At 42.9% G+C, this 20,616-nt stretch overlaps 1 protein-coding gene across 1 annotated transcript in view; it reads left to right on the plus strand.

The window, feature by feature from the left end:
* LOC145407193 (uncharacterized) overlaps positions 1 to 20,616 on the plus strand; it is a 182,155-nt gene that overhangs the window by 63,888 nt on the left and 97,651 nt on the right. The window contains exon 3 of the mRNA XM_080278230.1: positions 12,922 to 13,193. Coding sequence (XP_080134356.1) covers positions 12,922 to 13,193 — 272 coding nt within the window. The remainder of the gene's footprint in view (positions 1 to 12,921; positions 13,194 to 20,616) is intronic.

The raw sequence follows: 20,616 nt of genomic DNA on the forward strand, positions 1-20,616 counted from the left end.
GTGCATGCTTTGTGTGTGTGTGTGTGTGTGGACGCACGTATTTAAAAAGTTGTATTTACACAGTTGTGTTTACAGGAAATGAGGTACGCTCGTGGGGTCCCGTCTCTGTTTCTCAATATGTCAAATTTTGCTCTGAACTCATTTAAGTTTGTAGACTGGACAGTCTCTTTGTCCGGGCTATTCCATAGGTTTATGCATCTGTATGGAAAACTATATTTCTTGATATCCTTCAAGCAACTTGGCTTTTTCAGTTTCATTCCGTGTCCTCTTGTTACTCTCCCATCCCATTCAAACAGATCTTCTCTGCCAATATTTTCTACTCCCATTCTGGCCCTGAACATTACAATCATGTCGCCCTTCTCTCTCCTTTCTTATAAGGAAGGCAGGTTTAGTTTTTCCAGCCTTCCCATTACGACAGATCTGCCAGGCTAGGGACCATCTTGGTTGCTGTTCTTTGTATTCTCTCGATCTTGTTTATATCTTTCTTATTATATGGGGACCACGCTGCTGCCGCATATTCCAACCTGGGGCGGATCATGGCCACTACCAATTTTTTCATCATCTCCTCATCCATGTAATGAAGTGCTACACTTATGTTGGTCAAGCGATTATTCATCTCTCTGTTTTGTTAATGTGTTTTTTCATGTGACAAATTATCCTGGACCAACACACCTAAGTCCTTCTCTTTTCTCACTTTTGTGATTAGATCATTACTGGTACCCATCAAATAATTCAGTGATTCTCTCTTGGTACTTTTACCCATTTCCAATATTTTACATTTTTTTGAGTTGATGTAGTGCTGCTTTCGGGTGTCTGACCTGAGCCAGAGATTCCTGGACCTGTTTGGCCCCAGTCCTGAGGGCCACACTCCTTAACCTAGCCCGAAGATTACGGGCCCCTTCACCACCTGCAGCCCTGAACGAGAGAGGACGCCCCTGTGAGTCGTCCCGTGCCCTCTCGGCACGCCTTCCCTTGGCGGTGCCCCTTTTCCGGCAGAGTTGTCGCCGGCATGTCTCCCTGCCGCCCCCGCTATATGAGTGAATCATGTTAAGTGTGGTGTTGCCCCAGAATTAGTTAAGTGACTTATGCTAAGTGTGACGTTGCCCCAGAAGTAGTGCAACAGTGATACAGTGACTTAATGTATGTTGAATATCGGGGCGAGTGAAATCACGGGTGGATGAGTAAGGACGAGTGCAGGAACTAAGTTCTGGTGAATCAGACTCATGAGTGATGCCCTTGCAGAAAACCAGTAAGACTACTACCCCGAGAAATCCTCTATAGTAAAATACACCAATGTCCTTTGTTACAGGAAACAGTAGAGAAAAGTGTTAATAATATTCTCCCGCTTGCATTACGGTAAACACAGTGAATTCCCAGTGTCCTCCACCCTCTCTTTAAGAATCTCCTCCCAGCAGCTAGTGTGAACGTAGACGAGGAATAGAATCAATTGTCAAAACCCCTTTGCTATAAAAAAATACTAAGTTTGAATTAATAATACTTACTCCCTCCCAATATTACTATAACTCTGTTCTGGCCCGCCACGAGTCACTCCCCTCGCCCCCCCTCCCCCTCCCGTGTGAGACCCACTCCCAGCGCTCCCACACGCACCTGTATTCCCTGTACACCTGTGCACTAGAATTACTGCATTGGCGTCGGTATCTGTTAAGCCAGTATCCTGCGAGATACTAATATCCTAGTTAAGGTTTTATTTCTCTACCACATACTGTGTTGTAATATCTGCTGTTTTGTCCTGTGTCTGACTGTGGTAATATACGTGTAAAGGTTATTGCCTGGAGTTTTTGTGTCCTACCTCTCTTTATTGCACTAAGCTCCTGTTTCAAAAGAGGACCCCGCTACACGTTAGGTGTTCTAGGACCGAAAAGTCGGACCTTTTTCACCTAGCATTAAACTTAGTTTGGAAGACTTGCCTTATGAGAGACTAGAAAAGCTGAATTTACCAACCCTGAGAGGGTGGAGGAAGAAAGGAAATTTGATCATGATGTGTACAAGAGCAAGGGCAGCAGAATGTGTGAATAGCAAGGACGTCTTTGTTAGAGATGAGAGAACAAGAGGTCATGAATTCAAGCTGAGAAAATCACCGCTTCAGTGATGTAAAGGAATGTAGCTTCCCAAATACTGACATTTGAAATAATTTTTGTAATGCTAGGTGTTTTAAGGGCTGGCTTCCAGTCACGTAAACGCCTAGTGTGTAGCGGGGCTCTCATTCTAGACCGGAGCTTAGGCAAATAGGAGAGAGGTAGGACACAAAAACTCAAGGCAACAACCTTACACGTGTTTTACTAAGTTGGACGGGAACAAGTAGATATCACTGATACAGGTAAACTGGATAATTATAACTCTTACATCTAGATATGGGTTATCAGTATCGCGCAGGATACTGCTCGGATCAAAATGAAGAGCACTTGGGGCAGAGGTTTACGTATTATTAGTTATAGGAAGTCTGGGTTTTATATATTCGTGGACTTGCTGATATTGTTTCTTGTGGGTAAGTGTTTCTTTGGCACTGAGGTCTGGATACGGTTTTAGTATTACGAGATATTATCTGGTGGTAGCGTATTCACTATGATAGACCCGTCTCTCACTGGGTGGCCGTATTCACCGTTACACTGTCACTGTTACTCACTCCACCACTTTGATATGAGAAGGGAATGTATGCTTCCATGCCTGAGAGAATAACCTCCATAATGCTTAAGGCACACTGAGATGGCTTCTGGCCATGGAAGCAATAATAATTCCATGGAAAATCAAAGAATTACTGCCTGAGGGCCTCCCAATGTACAGCTCCAAAGTGCCACAGATGACATTTCTTTGGAGGGTCCACAGGCCGTACCGGAGTGATAGGACAGGTTAAGGTAATATGGTTGTGATTGGAGGAGCTCAATGGAGAGGCAAGAGTAACAGTGTAAGCAGAAGGATTAGTTGTAAGGAAGAGGTCAGGTATGTTGGAGCTCTCTCCAAGGCAGTCAGGGATACGGGTGGGATGCTGTACAAGCTGCTCTAGGTCATTTTGGATAGAAAAGATGTATGCTTGCTCACCAGGAGGATCAGTGAAAGGAGAGGAGAACCAAATGTGGTGGTGAACATTGAAGTCTCCTAGAATGGAGATTTCAGAGAAAGGAGAAATGGCTATAATGTGTTCCATCGTAGAAGTAAGATAGTCGAAGAATTTTTCATAGTCAGTAGAATTAGAAGATAAGTAAACATCGCAGATATACTTAGTCAGAGAATGACAAGAAAGCTGAAGCCAGAGAGTAAAGAATTCAGAAGAACAGGAACACGAGAGCAAGATAAATTGTTGTGTACATATACACAACAACCACCTTTGGCTTTGAAATGAGTATAGAAAAAGTAGGAGGAAACAGAAAAGGGTTTGCTGTCAGTTGCCTCAGACAGCTGAGTCTCTGTCAAGAAGAGAAGGTGAGGTTTAGAGGAGGAGAGGTGGTGTTCGACAGAGAGAAGAGGAAAGGCCGCGAATGTTGCAGAAATGAAGAAGGAGTCAGACAGTGGTTCCAAGCATCTCTCTGAGTCGGCACCGGGAGAGGGGCGGATGGTGGGGAAATTTATGGTCCCCCCCCCCCTCCCGGGACTCCGAGGCCAGATTTACTACAGCCATGTTTCTTTTTTAATTTTGAAAAGGAAGTGTAGTGTTTACTGTGCATGTTGTTTGGTGTTGACAGTTAGAGAAACATGTATTGGAAAGCATGCTGGCCTACTCTGTGTTACTGAAACACTGAAAAAGTTCTGCAAAGGGGAATGGTCTGGAACTAGTCCCGAGGGCTGATGAAATGGGAGCTGCAGTTCTCCCTGTCATCAGCTTTCCATCTGCCTTGGGAGTACTGCCCTGCTCGACTGGTGCTACAGCCTTTTGAGGTTTTCCAAAACAATTCTGATCTTTTGCAAACTGTCTGTAGGGTCCGAGCTTGTGTTGTTGGAGAAATGAAGGAACCGTAGGATATTCTGGTACGTATTTCGTGCCATGTCAAGACATCAGTGGTCCAGTAGTCAACAAGCGCATGTTTCTTTACCAAGGGCATCAAAATCGTCAGTGCCATGAACACATACAAGGTCAGCACTGTCGCATCAGTCCAATGTCGTGTCCTATACGTTTCTTCCTGTGCCATGTCTGTCGCTGTCTTATGAAAAAACTCATGATAGAGCTCGTCACCATCAGTCCTGTCGTGTCACTAACAACAGAGTTCATGTTGTCAAATGCAAAAGTCCTTGGTCTGAACTCTTGCGTTGCCTTCCATCTGTAGGCTTCTTGGGAAAGGGACACCTGCACTCCTGGCTGCTGCCTGGTATGCCTTCCACGTTGTGATGCAGTCCTCCTCACCTTACGGACACGCTGAGGCACTGACTTTCCCCTTGGCTGAGATGATGATGTCACTGGTGCATGATGTGGTGGTGAGGGGGCACATGAGGTTGAGGGAAGTAGCAAGACAGCACATGAGGTAGTATTAGCAGTAGTTGTTCCCTAGGCAGTCTGGCCGAACAGCCCTGAGGAAGGCTACGGCCAAGACCGGGCTTTCCCACAGAGCTGTCAAGGAGTGTATGTTGTGTTGTTGTCGTAGGTGATTGTGTGCCATGCAGTCTTCCATAATGTGCTTAATAGTTTGGGGTGCTGTGTTGCATTCTGGACATGCATCAGCGATGGAGTCATCCAGCTTCTTCTGGTAACTTAAGAGGGCTGGATGATGCCCACATCTCAGCCTGGCCATGTGGACCCCGTCCTCATGAGGGAGTTAGGAATCAGAAGAGTGGATATCAGGAGGCCGTGCATGCAGCTGTGTGTTGTCTTTAAGTGACTGAATGGCACATAAGGTTGAGGGAAGTGGTGAGATGGCATGTGAGGTTGAGGGAAATGGTGAGGTGGGATGTAAAGTGGTGGGAAGTGGTGGTGCGGGCGAGGCTGTGTGGGCTGAGTGCACCTGCACTCTCGCTTCATCATCCTCTATGCCATTCCTCTTCTCAGCTTCCTTTTCTCCAGGGAAGAGCTCTTTGGCCACCATTTTACCCCTTTTTGGTGAAGGTGCAGCTCTGCCATGATGTAGTGGAGCAGCAGTGTCGCCCTCAGAGGAATTGTCGTTGTCGTTCTCCTCGTCAGGTGGTGTAAACCACTCATCGCCACTTGTTTCCTTCCTGCTATTGTGGCCATCTTTTGACCCAGTGTGGTCTGTATCACTCTCCCCACCCTGGGGAACAGTTCAGACCTGATTTCAGGCTGGTTAGTCCCTTACGTATGCACAGAGTGTGGTGGTGGGAGGGGGTGGAGGTAGGGCCAGTTGCGATACCTTGACGTCCACTCATCACAGCGGCACGGCTAGACTAATGGATATGGTGTCTGGGAGTGTAGTCTAGGTCAGTCTCAAGATGTTCAGAACGTTTGCTCACTTCCCAAAAATTTTCGCCATTTTCTACAAGCCGCATTTGTATGACGCCTGCGGCCATCCTACGGCCAAGCATCATTTGACGCCGGCAGCCATGGAGGGGTTAATACACAAGATAGATAACAAAAATAATACTGTACATATATAGTCGACAGCAGAAGTTCGTCCCTCTCAGCGTGCATGATACAAGCCTGTTGATCTGGGAACACTGTCTGAGATATAGTTGTCAGGTATGATTTAAATGACTAACATTAAAGAAATGTGTTCAGAGATAAGTTACGAACCCATTCCCCAATGATAACATTGAACTGCAGCAAGTGGAATAATAACGTTATTGTGATATGTATGACACTGGTATATAAAGATTCTTCATTCGGACACAGGCGCACAGGATTATTTGGACTGGACTGATGTTGCCAGTGAGTACTATATGAAATATTATAGATCATTTACAGTCCTAAAGGTAAGGTTGCAAGAAAACATTGATTACATCAGTTACTCACTAAACAAACACAGAAACTGACAGTGCGTGTTTCGCGAGTATCCGGTTTTGTTTTACAAGTTAAATCACTTTCCTTCCTGACCTCTCTCCTCACCCATTTCTCCTCTTCCCAGTCACGCTCTGCCATCATCCACACCTTATCGCCAATGCTGAAAATCGTATGTCTGTAGGTAGAGTGTGGAAAGTAATCAACATAAAAGTGTTAAATGAGCTTCTTCAACCTCATTGCTATGAAGTGTTATCCCTGACTTGAATATAAATGTTAGTCTATCTATCTATATACCTAGGCTGCTTCCCCCAAGGAAAGGGAGGTAGCCGAGACAGGACAACACACTCCCCATTTACTCATCCATTCAAACACATTCATTTGCATCTTAGCCCCAAAGGGGAGAATGGACAGATCCTCACCGCACCACACTGCACAAGGGTCAACTGCGCAATGCAATCAGTGACATCCGCAGCAGGGCCCAACGGCAGAACTGGTTTACCCCTGCCACATCATAACGGACCCATCCCCTTACCCGCACCTGACCTGACTAGCTGATCAGACCAAATGTGGGAGAATATCCCCTCAGGGCTGCGTCATCACTTATTCATTCACAATTTCTCTCCATTTATTTCTGTCACGCACAGCCACTCTTCCTTGCTCAACAGACATCCCTCTCTCATCCAACGCTCTCTTCACACTGTCCATCCATCCTATTCGTGGTCTTCCTCTCAGCCTTACACCTCTCACATCAGATCTAGTTATCTTTTTCACCAATCGCTCATTATCCATTCTCTCCATATGCCCAAACCATTGCAACACCCTCTGCTCAACTCTACCAGCCATCTCCCGAACAACTCCAGTTCTCCTTCGCACTTCATCATTTCTCACCCGATCCATACGCATCACTCCACACATACTCCTCAGACACCTCATCTCCATTACATTCAAACTTTTCCTCTCTGCTACACCCATATTCCATGTTTCAGCCCCATATAACGCAGTCGGTACCACAACACCCTCATACAGCCTTCTCTTTACATCCATTCTAAGCGAATGACATTTAAACACTTTTTTCATTCCTCCCAGCACCTTTCCTACTTCATTTATTCTAAACTTCACTTCTGCATCTATTCTTCCATCCACAGCAACATGTGACCCTAGATATTTAAAACAATCTACCTCCTCAAGCAACTCACCATTCAAAACTATATTCATCCCCCTACCATCTATCAACCTCGTACACTTCATCACTTTACTCTTATTCTCATTTACTTTCAATTTCCTCCTTTCACACACCCTTCCAAACTCCTCTACCAACTGTCTCAATCTCTCCTCTGAATCAGTCACCAGTGCAGTATCATCTGCAAACAGCAGCTGCTTCAGATTCCACTCTCCACCATCAACATTCACCAGACTCAGACCTCCACCTAAAACTCTTGCATTCACCTCCCTTACAACACCATCCATTTAAATGTTAAACAACTAAGGTGACATCACACATCCCTGTCGCAGCCCCACTCTCACGGGAAACCAGTCACTCACAGCATTTCCCACTCTTACACACGCTCTACTATTTACATAAAAACTTTTCACCCCTTTTAGTAACCTGCCATCAAGTCCATACAATCATAAAACAGTCCACAAAGCCTCCTTATCAATTCTATCATATGCTTTCTCTAAATCCATAAATGCCCAAAACACATCCTTGCCTTTCACTAAATACTTTTCACACATTTGTCTCACAGCAAACACCTGATCCACGCATCCCCTCCCTCTCCTAAAGCCACAATGCTCATCACCAATCACTCCCTCTGTACCCTCTCTAACTCTCATAATTGTCACTCTACCATACACCTTACCTACAACACTCAACAGACTTATACCCCTAAAGCTAGTACATTCATACTTATCACCCTTGCCTTTATACAACGGGACCACACAAGCACTTGCCCAGTCAATTGGCACCATACCTTTCTCATAGCACACATTCAACAATCTTACTAACCAGTCAACAATAGTCACTCCACCACCCTTCAGGCATTCCACAGCACACCCATCCATACCTGCAGCTTTCCCTGTTTTCATCTCCTTTACTGCCTTCTCCACTTCCTCCTTTGTGATCAAAGAATCATTTAACTCTCCCAACACATTTATTCCTTGCACCCTTCCATCCGCCACAATCTCAGCCACCCTTTCCTCCTGTACATTTAACAATCTTTCAAAATACTCTGCCCATCTCTTCCTTACTGCATCCATTTCAATTAACATCCTTCCATCCTCTGATTTTACTCGTTCTTCCTTCCCAGACTCTCCCTTTCGCACCCTTTTCACCTCTTTCCAAAACATTTTCTTATTTTGTTGAAAATTCTCTGTCAGCCGCCTACCCCACCTCTCATCTGCTGCCACTTTAGCATCATGCACAGCCCTTCTCGCTCTGTTCCTCTTTTCCTTATACCTTTCATATGACATCTCATCCTTCCTCTGCAGCCACACTTCATATGCACGTCTCTTCTCAGCCACAGCCATACTTACTTCCTCGCACCACCATTCACTTCCTTTTCTTACACCACCACCCACACGTCTCACACCACACACCTCTTCTGCATGCCCCACCACAACACTCTTAACAACTGCCATTCCTCCTCCACGCTGCCATTTTCCCGATCTTTCACTGCGTTCCACTCATCTTTCGTTTTCTCCTGATACTCTATCTTTTTCTCTCTTTTATCCAACTCACTCACTTCAAAACCTCCCTGCCACACCTAACCCTCCTAGCTCTCACCCATCTCTTACCTACTCTTAACTTTCCCTCCACCAGGTAGTGGTCAGACATACGTCCACCCTCCCCTCTCAGAACTCCCACATCCAACAATCTTCCTATTACATTCCTAGACACAACCACATAGTCCATCAAAGCTCTGTCAACAACCCTTCCACCCTCCTGTCTCACCCATGTATACTTATAAATATCTTTCTTCTCAAACAGCGTATTCCCAGTCACCATCTCTCGCTCAACACACATCGCTATCATTTGTTCCCCATTTTCACTTCTTCCAGGCACACCATGCATACCAACTACGCCTTCAACTGCTACATTTCCCACTCTAGCATTCAGATCTCCCATCATTACCACATTCACATTCGCTCCAAAACTCTGCAGACACTCATCAACATCATTCCAGAAAGACTCCCTCTCTTGTTCATCCCTTTCACTACCAGGCCCATATGCACTCACAAACACCCACAACTCACCTTTAAATTTCGCTTTCACCCACATCAGTCTCGATGACACCTCCTTCCATTCAATCACACATTGCTGTACTTCCGGACTCACTAACAAGGCCACACCTTCTCTTGCCCTTCCTCTGTCAACACCTGACAATCTTCCATTCACACTTCCAAACATAGATTCCCCCTTCCCTTTCATCTTCGTTTCACTCAAAGCTAACACATCCAACTTTCTTCTCACAAACATTCTCCCAATCTCCTCCCTTTTAGCCTCAATCGTACTACATCCACGCACATTCATAGACCCAATCTTCAGGGTACGGGGATGACTCCATCCCCCATCCCTTTCTCTGGCCTGTCTCTTTTTAGGAACTAAAAAACAGAGGAGGGGGTCCCTAGTCCCCTCACCCCGCCCCTTTTAGTCGCCTTTTACGACATGCAGGGAATACGGTGGCAGTATTCTTCCTAACACAACCTGGCCGCAGAGTAGTAGTACCACCCCATAGTGCGGCCAGGTGATGGTTAGGAGACATTACTCGTCAACATTTATATAACACATAATCATCGTTAATACAGTGCTCCAAATACACTTCCTCTTCACCCCCTCGCAGTCTCCTCTCCCCCATCCACTGTCTCCATCACTCCTCCCCCCTCCCTTTTCTCCCCCTCTACCAGTACCCCTTGTTTCTAGCCTGCAACACTCCGAACCCCTTCCCACGGTTATTGTACTGACCCTGCCGGACTTCACTTACTAGTTATTTCAAATGTCTGTTTTCTCTCCCTTCTTCATTTCTGTTTCAGGAACCGAACAATATAACGACGTTTGGGTTAATGTTTTTGGATTGTATTCTGTAACAGTGTGTATTATTATTATATTGACAGTGGCAGTCAAGAAGCATTAACTGTTCAAAGAACAGCAGTCAGTTCTTCAATTTTGCCATCATTTTATTACTCTTCCTCCGTAGCCATTAATCTTTTACTTACACATATTTTTATTCTTTAGTCCTTGATACTGAACAGTGAGAGTTACAATGGACATTTTGTAATATAAGTAATCATGTTACTTGTGTGTAATACAGTTGGCTATATAACGGGCACGAGTATTGTGTTTATAATGTCACTACAATTACGACTTAAATTCCTGTATATGATAACTGTATTCAATCCATGAATAACCGATCTAGTTAGAGAGGCAAAACGAAGCAGAGTATATTAACCCTTTAACCGCGGGTGTCATCTCAGAATGACATTGCAAAAACTGGACCAAACCGCGGGTGTCATTCTCGAATGTTTATGAATATTTTGAATACCCCGCGTTTTTTCCGTGTGCCAATTGTTTCAAGGGAGAGTAGCTATTAAGCTCTTTCACTCCAGCCGACCCCCACCTCCCTCCTCCCACCCCCCGGGCCCCCCACCCCACCCCTGACCAACACGCATCAGTATCTGTCCAGCTGTGTGAGTGACAACACCGCTGATGTGGCAGTGAAGTGCAGGCAATTACAGTGCCTTTTACCTGCCTCAGTGAACACAGAGTGGGTGTTTATCGTATGTGCAGTGTTCATATATGTTTATAGTATTATTATCAGAATGAGGTTGGCATTTGGTAATGGTGTGTGAGCGAAAAATTGTGATTACAACACCGCTGATGTGGCAGTGAAGTGCGGGCAATTACAGTGCCTTTTACCTGCCTCAGTGAACACAGGGTGGGTGTTTATCGTATGTGCAGTGTTCATATATGTTTATAGTATTATTATCAGAATGAGGTTGACATTTGGTAATGGTGTGTGAACGAAAAATAGTGATTACAACACCGCTGATGTGGCAGTGAAGTGCGGGCAATTACAGTGCCTTTTACCTGCCTCAGTGAACACAGAGTGGGTGTTTATCGTATGTGCAGTGTTCATATATGTTTATAGTATTATTATCAGAATGAGGTTGGCATTTGGTAATGGTGTTTGAGCGAAGGTAATGGTGTGTGAGCGAAAAATAGTGATTTTAGATCGCTCACTTCTAACGGCACTGCCCATCCAGTGATAGTCAACGAAATCATGAAACCTACATCATTGCAAAGCCGAAGGTTAGTACTTTCTAATGGTACCTTATTTTTCGCTGTAGATTTATTCTGTGCAGAGTTATAAAGGTTTAAAGTTTGTTTACATTTTGGCTGAAACCCCCGCAGGAGAGGCCAGTCGGGGCAAAACAATGCCCGCGGTTAAAGGGTTAAACAAAATTGTGGGGAGGGGTTGGGGGTGTTGAGGGAGAGAAACAAGGGGTACTGGTAGAGGGGGGGGAAGGGAGAGGGGAGGAGTGATGGAGACAGTGGATGGGGGAGAGGAGACTGCGAGGGGATTAAGAGGGAGTGTATTTGGAGCACTGTATTAATGATGATTATGTGTTATATAAATGTTGACGAGTAATGTCTCCTAACCATCACAGTGACGATTTATTCTTATTACTAACATTTATATTCAAGTCATGGATAACACTTCATAGCGATGAGGTTGAAGAAGCTCATTTAACACTTTTATAATGATTACTTTCCACACTCTACCTACAGACATACGATTTTCAGCATTAGCGATAAGATGTGGATGATGGCAGAGCGTGACTGGGAAGAGGAGAAACGGGTGGGGAGAGAGGTCAGGAAGGAAAGTGATTTAACTTGTAAAACAAAACCGGATACTTGCGAAACACACACTGCCAGTTTCTGTTTGTTTAGTGTGTAACTGACGTAATCAATGTTTTCTTGCAACCTTACCTTTAGGACTTCAAATGATGTATAATATTTCATATAATACTTGCTGGCAACATCAGTCCAGTCCAAATAATCCTGTGCGCCTGTGTCTGTAACGAAGAATCTTTATACACCAGTGTCATACATTTCACAAAAACGTTATTATCCCACTTGCTGCAGTTCAATGTTATCATTAGGGAATGTGTTTGTAACTTATCTCCGAACACATTTCTTTAATGTTAGCCATTTAAACCATACCTGACAACTCTGTCTCGGACAGTGTTCCCAGATCAACAGGCTCGTATCACGCACGCTGAGAGGGACGAACTTCTGCTGTCAACTGTACAAGAAGGCTAAACCTTTCTACATACCTATGAGCACTTCAGTGAATGTCTAGATGCTCCATAGAGATAAATGGAAACAACGTCATTTTTGGTGTTTTTGTGTGTCGCCATAGCTGTCCGTTGTCCTCAACCACCCCCACTGTTGCCTGCCACCCTTCATTTCACCACCATACACCACTATATGCATCACTTATGTTTGCAGTACAGTATGGTGTATGTGTCATTTAGCACTTCAATGTCATTATTTTACAGACATTATAAATTAAAATACTGTAGTGTTACACTGAACAGTGACCTCCAGAAGCGAACTGGCCTCATTTGTGTGAGCGATGCGGTCAGCAGGAATCTAAAATGATGAATTATCAACCCCAAGCATGAGCAGATGAATACACAGTTTTCGTAGCAGAATACAGGGCGTAACTTTTGAAACAGAATTGTGTATTTTAAAAGGAACACCGCAGTCTGTGGGCAGGTCAATTCAAGTAAAGAGTTTTAAAAAAATATCTAGCATGAGCTTTTTTTTTTTTTTTTACAAAAACGATTATAGGTACTATAGCAGAAGGGCTTAATGTATAGATAAAGTAATAAAAATGTTAACATTCCATTTGTGGCAGTTTGTATTTGGCAAAAACTACTGTTCACCACAAAATTACCCCATATTACCCTACATGATAACATTTTCAAACAAGTACTAATTTTATGCTGACCTTTCACAGGTACATTAATCGAAGATCAGGATTCGAAGGTGCCACCAAAAAAGAAGAAACAGAAGAAAGCAGGATTGGTTTCAGAGACCATGACAGAGGAAGGTCTTATCAATGTGTTTGATGAAAAAACAAAAGCCAGAGTCTTGGCCAAAAGAGAAAGGAATCGTTTGGCAAGGGAGAGGAGGAAAAAGGCAGGAATCTTTGCAAAGCAGAAGAGAAATGAGAGGAAAATTGGGGACTTCACTCTCTTAGGGGAAGTTAGGTCTGCCAAGAAAAGAAAGGTATGGTAAGAGCTTAAATAATTTGTAATACTTTTATAAATTGATATTCTAGTCACCCTAACCATGTTTCTGTTTCTCACTTGTAAATAGGGTAAGAAGAATTCAGAACTACAAGCTAGAAAGTCTAAAAGTAGAAGAACTGTCTGTTGAATGCCTAATGAAATTGGCCATGCTTCCTTTCACTCTTAACTAAACTTCTGAATTTTTCATCTCCACCTCACAGGCATAAGAATATATATTTTTTAACTCTTTCAGTATTGTGATGCATTTTTACCCCCATCAGTCTGGTGATATTTTTTACATAATTCTTGCTGTCTTTAGATGGCTATAATCAGCGTCAGATAAACCAACAATGTAAAGTGAACCTGGTCTGAAAAGCTCCTGAATAAGTTCAAGTTGATGATCCAGTGTTACAAGGAAAAAACTAATAAAATTCTCATTTCAGGTGTTATCCTCAGGATTGCAGCAAGCAACATCTTTTATAGCTAAGCTTTTAGCTTTAATAATCATATTAAGTCGCTTTGTTTACAGGAGGGTATTGAGTTTGTAGACACCTGGAATCACATCTCAGCGGGCTCCATTTGCATATGATGGTCTGCACTGAAATGTGGTTGGTTCTGCTTGTCTTGGTGATCTGTTGGATGATGGAGTGTGTTTTTTCTGGCATAAAAACACTAATCATACAGGCCCAATAGGCAAGTCAGTGTAGATGTCATGAATCATAAACAGACAAATGGGGTCAAGGATATTAAGGCTCTTCTCGTGAATGCACATAGTTTGCAAAATGAATTTTCTGAATTAGGGGCTTATGTTCTTTCTTATGATTATGATGTAATAGGCATAACAGAATCATGGTTCAGCATGGAACAACAAGATTTTTTAGCAGAGTACAACACACCAGTTACAAAATTTTCAGTAGTTAGAGAAGTAATAGAGTGGGGGACGGTGTACTGTTATATATTAAAGTAGGACTTCATCCAGTCATAATTCCTAAGCCCTCTGTTGACAATGTTGACAGTACAGTATATATCTCCAGCTTAGAAGTACATCCCATAGCAAAACAGTGCTTGAGCTATCATCCACTAGCACAGTCCAGCAACACAGACAGTTAAATTTACAACCAAATTGCAGAAATATGTAGCATCCTGCATCATCCTTGAACATCCTTGGGGTTTCATTTACTCAGGACTTATCTTGGAAAGATCATATTGCATCTCTTGTAAAATCTGCTTCCAAGAGATTGGGTGTGCTAAGCTGACTCCGTTACTTCTTTACCCCCGCACAATTGTTGACTATACAGGGGTTTTATCCGCCCCTGCGTCAGGTACAACTCTCTTGTGTGGGGAGGCTCCCCACATACAGCTCTTCTCAATAGGGTGGAGTCAAAGGCTTTTCACCTCATTAACTCTCCTCCTCTTACTGACTCCCTTCAACCTCTGTCTCTTTGCTGCACTGTTGCATCTTTATCTCTTTTCTATCGGTACTTCAATGGTCACTGCGCCTCTGAATTGTCTGCATGCATTCCTCCACCTCTACGACAGGCACGTGGCACCTGTCTAGTTGCAAACTCTCATCCCTTTTCTGTCCATCTCTCTAATGCAAGAGTTAACCGTTACTCCCGGTCCTTCATTTATGCAACAGGTCAGCTCTGGAACTGTCTCCCTCTGTCTGTATTTCCTGCTTCCTATGATCTCCAGTCTTTCAAACGCAGTGTGTCCAGGCATCTCCAAATGATCGGATCTTGAATTTGGTTCTCTCTTCCATTTTGTTTTTCTCTTGGAAGGAACAGTTTTGCAGGCTCATTGCCTTTGGTTCCTTCTTCCTCACATAAAAAAAAAAAAAAAAAAAAAAAAAAATCCATAATACTGTAATCTTTAGTGATTTTATTCTACCAGTTGCCAACTGGGTAGAGGCCCTATCATCACACACAGGGTTGGACTTGTACACTAACTTGCAAGAAGGTTGATCGTATCAGCTCATAGACTGCCCAACACAAGGAGGTGGCATATTAGATCTGGTTTTGGCCACATCAGAAAACTTAGTAATTAATGTTATGATAGGGGAAGAGTTAGTAAATAATGTTATGGTAGGGGAAGAGTTAGTAAATAATGTTATGGTAGGGGAAGAGTTAGTAAATAATGTTATGGTAGGGGAAGAGTTTAGTACTAGCGACCATTGGATGGTCACATTCAACATCAGTTTCAGTAACGACAGTGTCAAGGCTAGTCATGAAAAAGTGCCTGACTACAAGCAAACTGATTTCCGAAAATTAAAGGAAATACAGTAATTGGTTCTAGTGACTGGAATCCGATGGTAGATATTAATGAAGCATTGAAATTTTTCAGAGATATTTTCAGTAAAGAAGTAACATTATGTATTCCAGTGCAAAGCAGACAGTCTGCAAAAAATAATAAAACCACTTGGTAGAGTATAGAAATTAAGTGTTGCCTGTCGACTGAAAATCTTGCACACAGAAATTATATTATTGCAAAGAATCAAAGTGATAAAAATAAATATGATGCTCTGCGTTGAAAACTAAAAATTGATAAAGCATTGTAAGAAAAACTGTGAAACTCATACTGCATGTAACAGTAAATCCAAGCCAAAACGAATTTTTCAGATAGAAACAAGAAGGTAGTATCACAATTGGCCAAAATCCAACACAAATGAATTTTTCAGATAGAAACAAGAGGTAGTATCATAAGTGGCCCACTAGTCCCACTAGTTATAGGTAATTGGGAGCACACCGATGATGAAACAGAGAAGGCTAAAATTCTCTTCACTTTCTTGCGTCCTAATTTACTGTTAAAAATATAGATTCCATTCCCACAGCTTTTCCTCTTACCTTAGAAGAGGGTAACATAATTAGCGACATTACTGTTCGTGAGAATGATGTACGAGCGTTATTTCTGTTAGTGAGAATGAAGTACAATGTACCATTGGTAAACTTAAAGTAAATAAAGCACCATTTGCCAGATAAAATATCTTTACATTCTGAAAGGAGTAGTGAATGACATATCTAATCCCCTAGCTGAGCCATTCAATAAATGACTTAAGAACAGTAAAGTGGCTCATGAATGGAAACAAGCAAATTTAATCCCAGTATTCAAAGAAGGCAACAAATTGCTATCAGAAAATTATCAACCAATAAACTTAACTTCAGTGGTGTGCAAGTTGTTGGAAACTGTTCAAGAGATAAGTTTGTTAAGAACTAAATCGTCATCATCATCATCATCATCTGGACCTCCATTCTCACCCTAGGTCAGGGTGAGGAGGAGCACCGGCCAGACAGTCCAAGTTTACCCAGTCCAATGGGCCACGCTTCCATTTACCCATCATACAAGCTGCTGGAATCCTGGCTTTATCTGATACGCCAAAAGCTTTCACCACATTCTCTAGCTTCACATATACTGTACGTAGCTGATAGAGTCAGTCTGAATGCTGTCACGTTAAAAAGGGTTGCCAAATCCCTGGTCATGCATGTCTTCTCACAACATTCATCCAGCCTGCTTGATCTCTTGTCAGTTCCCTAGCCATACCTACTTTCATACCTCTCTTCCTCACACACTGTTCCACCATATCCCTCCACCTTCTCCTTGGCCTACCTTGCCTCCATCAGTTTTGCTCAGATCTGCCTTTTTCACCACTCTATTGTTATCCATTCTCTCCATGTGACCATACCATCTCAGTACACTCTCTTTGATTCTGGTGTCCACATACTTCTCACTTCACATCTTTCATGAATTATATTATTTTGTCCCCTATCCACACTCTGTACTCCACATACATTCCTCAGCAGTCCCATCTCCACTGTTCTCACTCTTGACTTTTCATTTTCATGCCACACCATAGTCTCACATCCTTATGTTAATGTTGGCACTAACACTCCTTCATGTAAGCCTCGCGCAGCTGCAACACTCAAGCCTATGTTTCTTATCAACACCTTCATTGCACCAGCTATTTTCCTTCCATGTGTCACTCTTTTCCACTTCTTTTGCACATTTTTCTCTCGTTTCTATCACTGTACCCAGGTATTTGAAGTCTCCCACCAATTCCAGTCTCTCTCTGTTCACTGTAACATCACACTGGGAGTCACCTTCTCTCTCAGTAACCATCACTTTACTCTTTTCTAAATATACTCTCAAGGCTGATGCTCACAGACATCAGCAAAACTCTGCACTAGGCTACCAAGTTCTTGTCTGGTATTTGCAAGTAGTACTGCATCATCAACGTACTGTACAACAAATTTGAGATATTCCATCCATCACTATTCAGTACCAACACTATCCTCCTCTCCATTACTTGTGTTTTTACTTCTCCCATCACCCCATCCATATATATGTTGAACAACCATGGTGACATCACACAACCTTGTGTGAAAAAATAAACTAAAGAAATCAATCGAGCATTTATTGGTGAACTGATGTTTTGGAGAGAAGTGTTGTACAGTAGAATTATCATGACTTTTTTGCTCATAGCTGTGTATACGGTCATGGCCAGCCAATTTATTCCTCACCTGATGGTAGACACTCAACCCCTCACTCACCATCCAGCTGTTTTGCAGATAATAAAGTAAATATGCACTGATTGCATGGAAAAATAAACTGATGAAATACAATGCCTTCTCCAATAACGCACAAAATATTTTAAAGTACCCAGAAAGCACCATTCAATAGGATTGCACATTATAGGAACCATATGTTTACATGTTAGACCATTTCATGGGACCCAAGCAAGCCACAAATTCATCGTTTTGGGTCATTTTCATGATTTTTCCTGGACATTTACATACCTGTTAAAACTTTATAACATACAAACACTGCAATATTCCTCACCATGAATGCAAAACATTGTGGGCTTGCTGGGGGGAGGGGGAGTGGTGTTCCAAGGCAGGGGAGCACTCCTACTGGTCCCTGGCACGATCCTCCTGTTGTGCCGGTTCCCTTGAGTTCTCTTCCAAGCTAGTAGATGTGTCCTGAGAGTCTTTATCACCTTAATTCCTTCATTGCCAGTGTGTCCTCCACTAACTCCTCAAAGTCTGTAGAAACATCAGACATGGCATCTTGATCATGCCCTTGCTCTTGAATCTCTTGACAGTGGCGTGGTGGGGGTGGGTTAGGTGGCAAAAGAAAAGCACAGAAGTCACAAAGAGCATGAGTACAGTCACTGCGTGGGGAAAGGGCGGGCTCAAGTGGAGAAGAAATGCTCAGTGGACCGTGACAACATACAGTACTGCGCAGACTTGTCATAGCAATATGTTGTTGCTTGACAGTCTGTATTGTATGCAACTCTTCCATGTAGTAAGATTTTGAAACATAAACAGGTGCCTCCCACCGCGTTATATTAATCTTTTTCCATGTACTGTAGTAAGATTTTGAAATACAAACAGGCGCCTCCCATGTTGTACGATTTCCGTGTTCTAGGATTCCACAATGTAGGAGAGGTGGCTGTAAATTTTGAGCATTTATTGATGAACTGATGATTAGGAAAGAAGTGTTGTATAGTAGAATTATCATGACTCCCTTGCTTATAGTTGTGTATACGGCTGTGGCCCACAACTTTATTCCTCACCTTACCACCGTCACTCCACCCCTTACTCGCCACTCAGCTGGTTTGCTGATAATACAGTCAGTATGTGCTGTTGCAAGTGCAGAAATTTTATCCAACAAAACAGACTTTCATTTCTGTCAGCTAGAATTTATGTTCTCTGCCAGTGCAAATGTATTCAAAGATGATGAATAAATTCATTTTAGAACACATTTGCACTGACAGAGAAGAGAAAATGTAACTGTCATAAGCGATGGTTTGCTTTATTGCATAAAATTACTGCGCTTGCAGTTTGTATGTATTTACTGTATTATCTTCAAACCAGCTGAGTGGTGAGTGAGGGGTGGTGTGACAGCAGTAAGGTGAGGAATAAGTTGTCAGACTATGGCCATATAGTGTACATAATTGTGAGTAAGGGAGTTGTGATAATTCTACTATATGACTCTACTTTACAAATCATCAGTTTACCAATATGTGCTCAAGTTTAATATCTTTATATTATTTTTCCATGTTTTTATGAGTAATTATTTTTCCATTCTTTCCTCGTCCGTCTGCCCATGGGTGCCTTTACACTCCCTCTTCTGTCTTTCTCTCCTTCTTTCTCTCCTCTTCCTTCTGCCTGTGGGTGACTCTACACTAAGTGACAAGCCAAATGGTTTCCTGTACACCAGGAAACCATTTAATACACTGGGTGGTAACCATGTAACCAGATTTTGGCGCCTGGTGGTTTAGTGGGTAATTAAGGTGCTCCAATCGGATTGAGCTGGTGAAGGTTTATTTCCAAGGGGTGGTTGGGGTTTATTGCTCACATAATGCCACTAAGGGATGAGTGAGGCTGGTCACTCTCATCTTAAATGTCAAGACCAACTTGCCTAGCCCCGGGCACCTACACTCCTCATGTGGCAACGTAGGATTGGATGATGAATGAATGAATGATTATTTTTCCATGTTTTTATGAGTAATATTTAACAGAATGGACTTGACAGGATACTGTAAAATATTGCAAGCTTGTTGGTCATTAGAGTCAGTTTGTTAGGTAGAAAATCGTTCTGGTACCACACATTTTCCACTGATGACGAGCATACCATTTTTCAGTGGATTTATTTGCCTTGCCTTTCTCGACCATCAATCTTAAAACTTTCCCATGAGTAAGAGACAGAAATTAAACATAAAATATAAAACAGTGTTGATACAGTACACTAATACAGTACATAGTGCATAGTGGAGCCCCTCGTTTCGTGCCTAATACGTTCAGTGAAAAGTACTGCGAACCTTGGAACCACTAAGTTGGGGCATTGATCCTATGGGAAATAGGTTAATTGGTTCTGGGTCCCTTGCTGACTACCTCTAAAACCCACGTATGCAATATAAAATTTACTGATCACAACTGAAAAGAAACTAGTATTAATACAAAGTACATAATAGGCAAGGAAACTCACTTGGAAGGCCGGAGTGAGGTGCTTAATGGAAGGGATGGGGGTATAATTTCTGAGGCAGGTAGTGAGGCTACTACGTCCCGCCACCTTTGGCACCTCCACCCTCCACTGCCTCCACCTCTTCATGTAACACATCCATCCTGTGCTGCATCTCTTCTGCCTGTTGCTGCTGCACAAACCTACAGAATTCATCATCCTTCAGCAGGTCTATGATGGCATCTTCATTGGGTTGTGCTCCATGCTCAGCTGCCCCTGCTGCTTGCAGTGGGCCTTCCGCCTCTTCCACTTCCCGAGGTCTGCTGAGGTAGCGGGTTATCAGAGCTTGCTGTCTTTCATTCACTTTCTCATTGAACACAAAGTTTATCAGCTTTGCTAATGCAGAAACATGGAACAGGCACTCATGCTTGCTGGCAAATTTTTGCCAGGTTGACTTCTTCCTG

The sequence above is a fragment of the Coenobita brevimanus genome, chromosome 72, assembly GCF_032717465.1.
Source record: "Coenobita brevimanus isolate Jiangsu-jjx chromosome 72, ASM3271746v2, whole genome shotgun sequence".
NCBI classification, from domain to species: domain Eukaryota; kingdom Metazoa; phylum Arthropoda; class Malacostraca; order Decapoda; family Coenobitidae; genus Coenobita; species Coenobita brevimanus.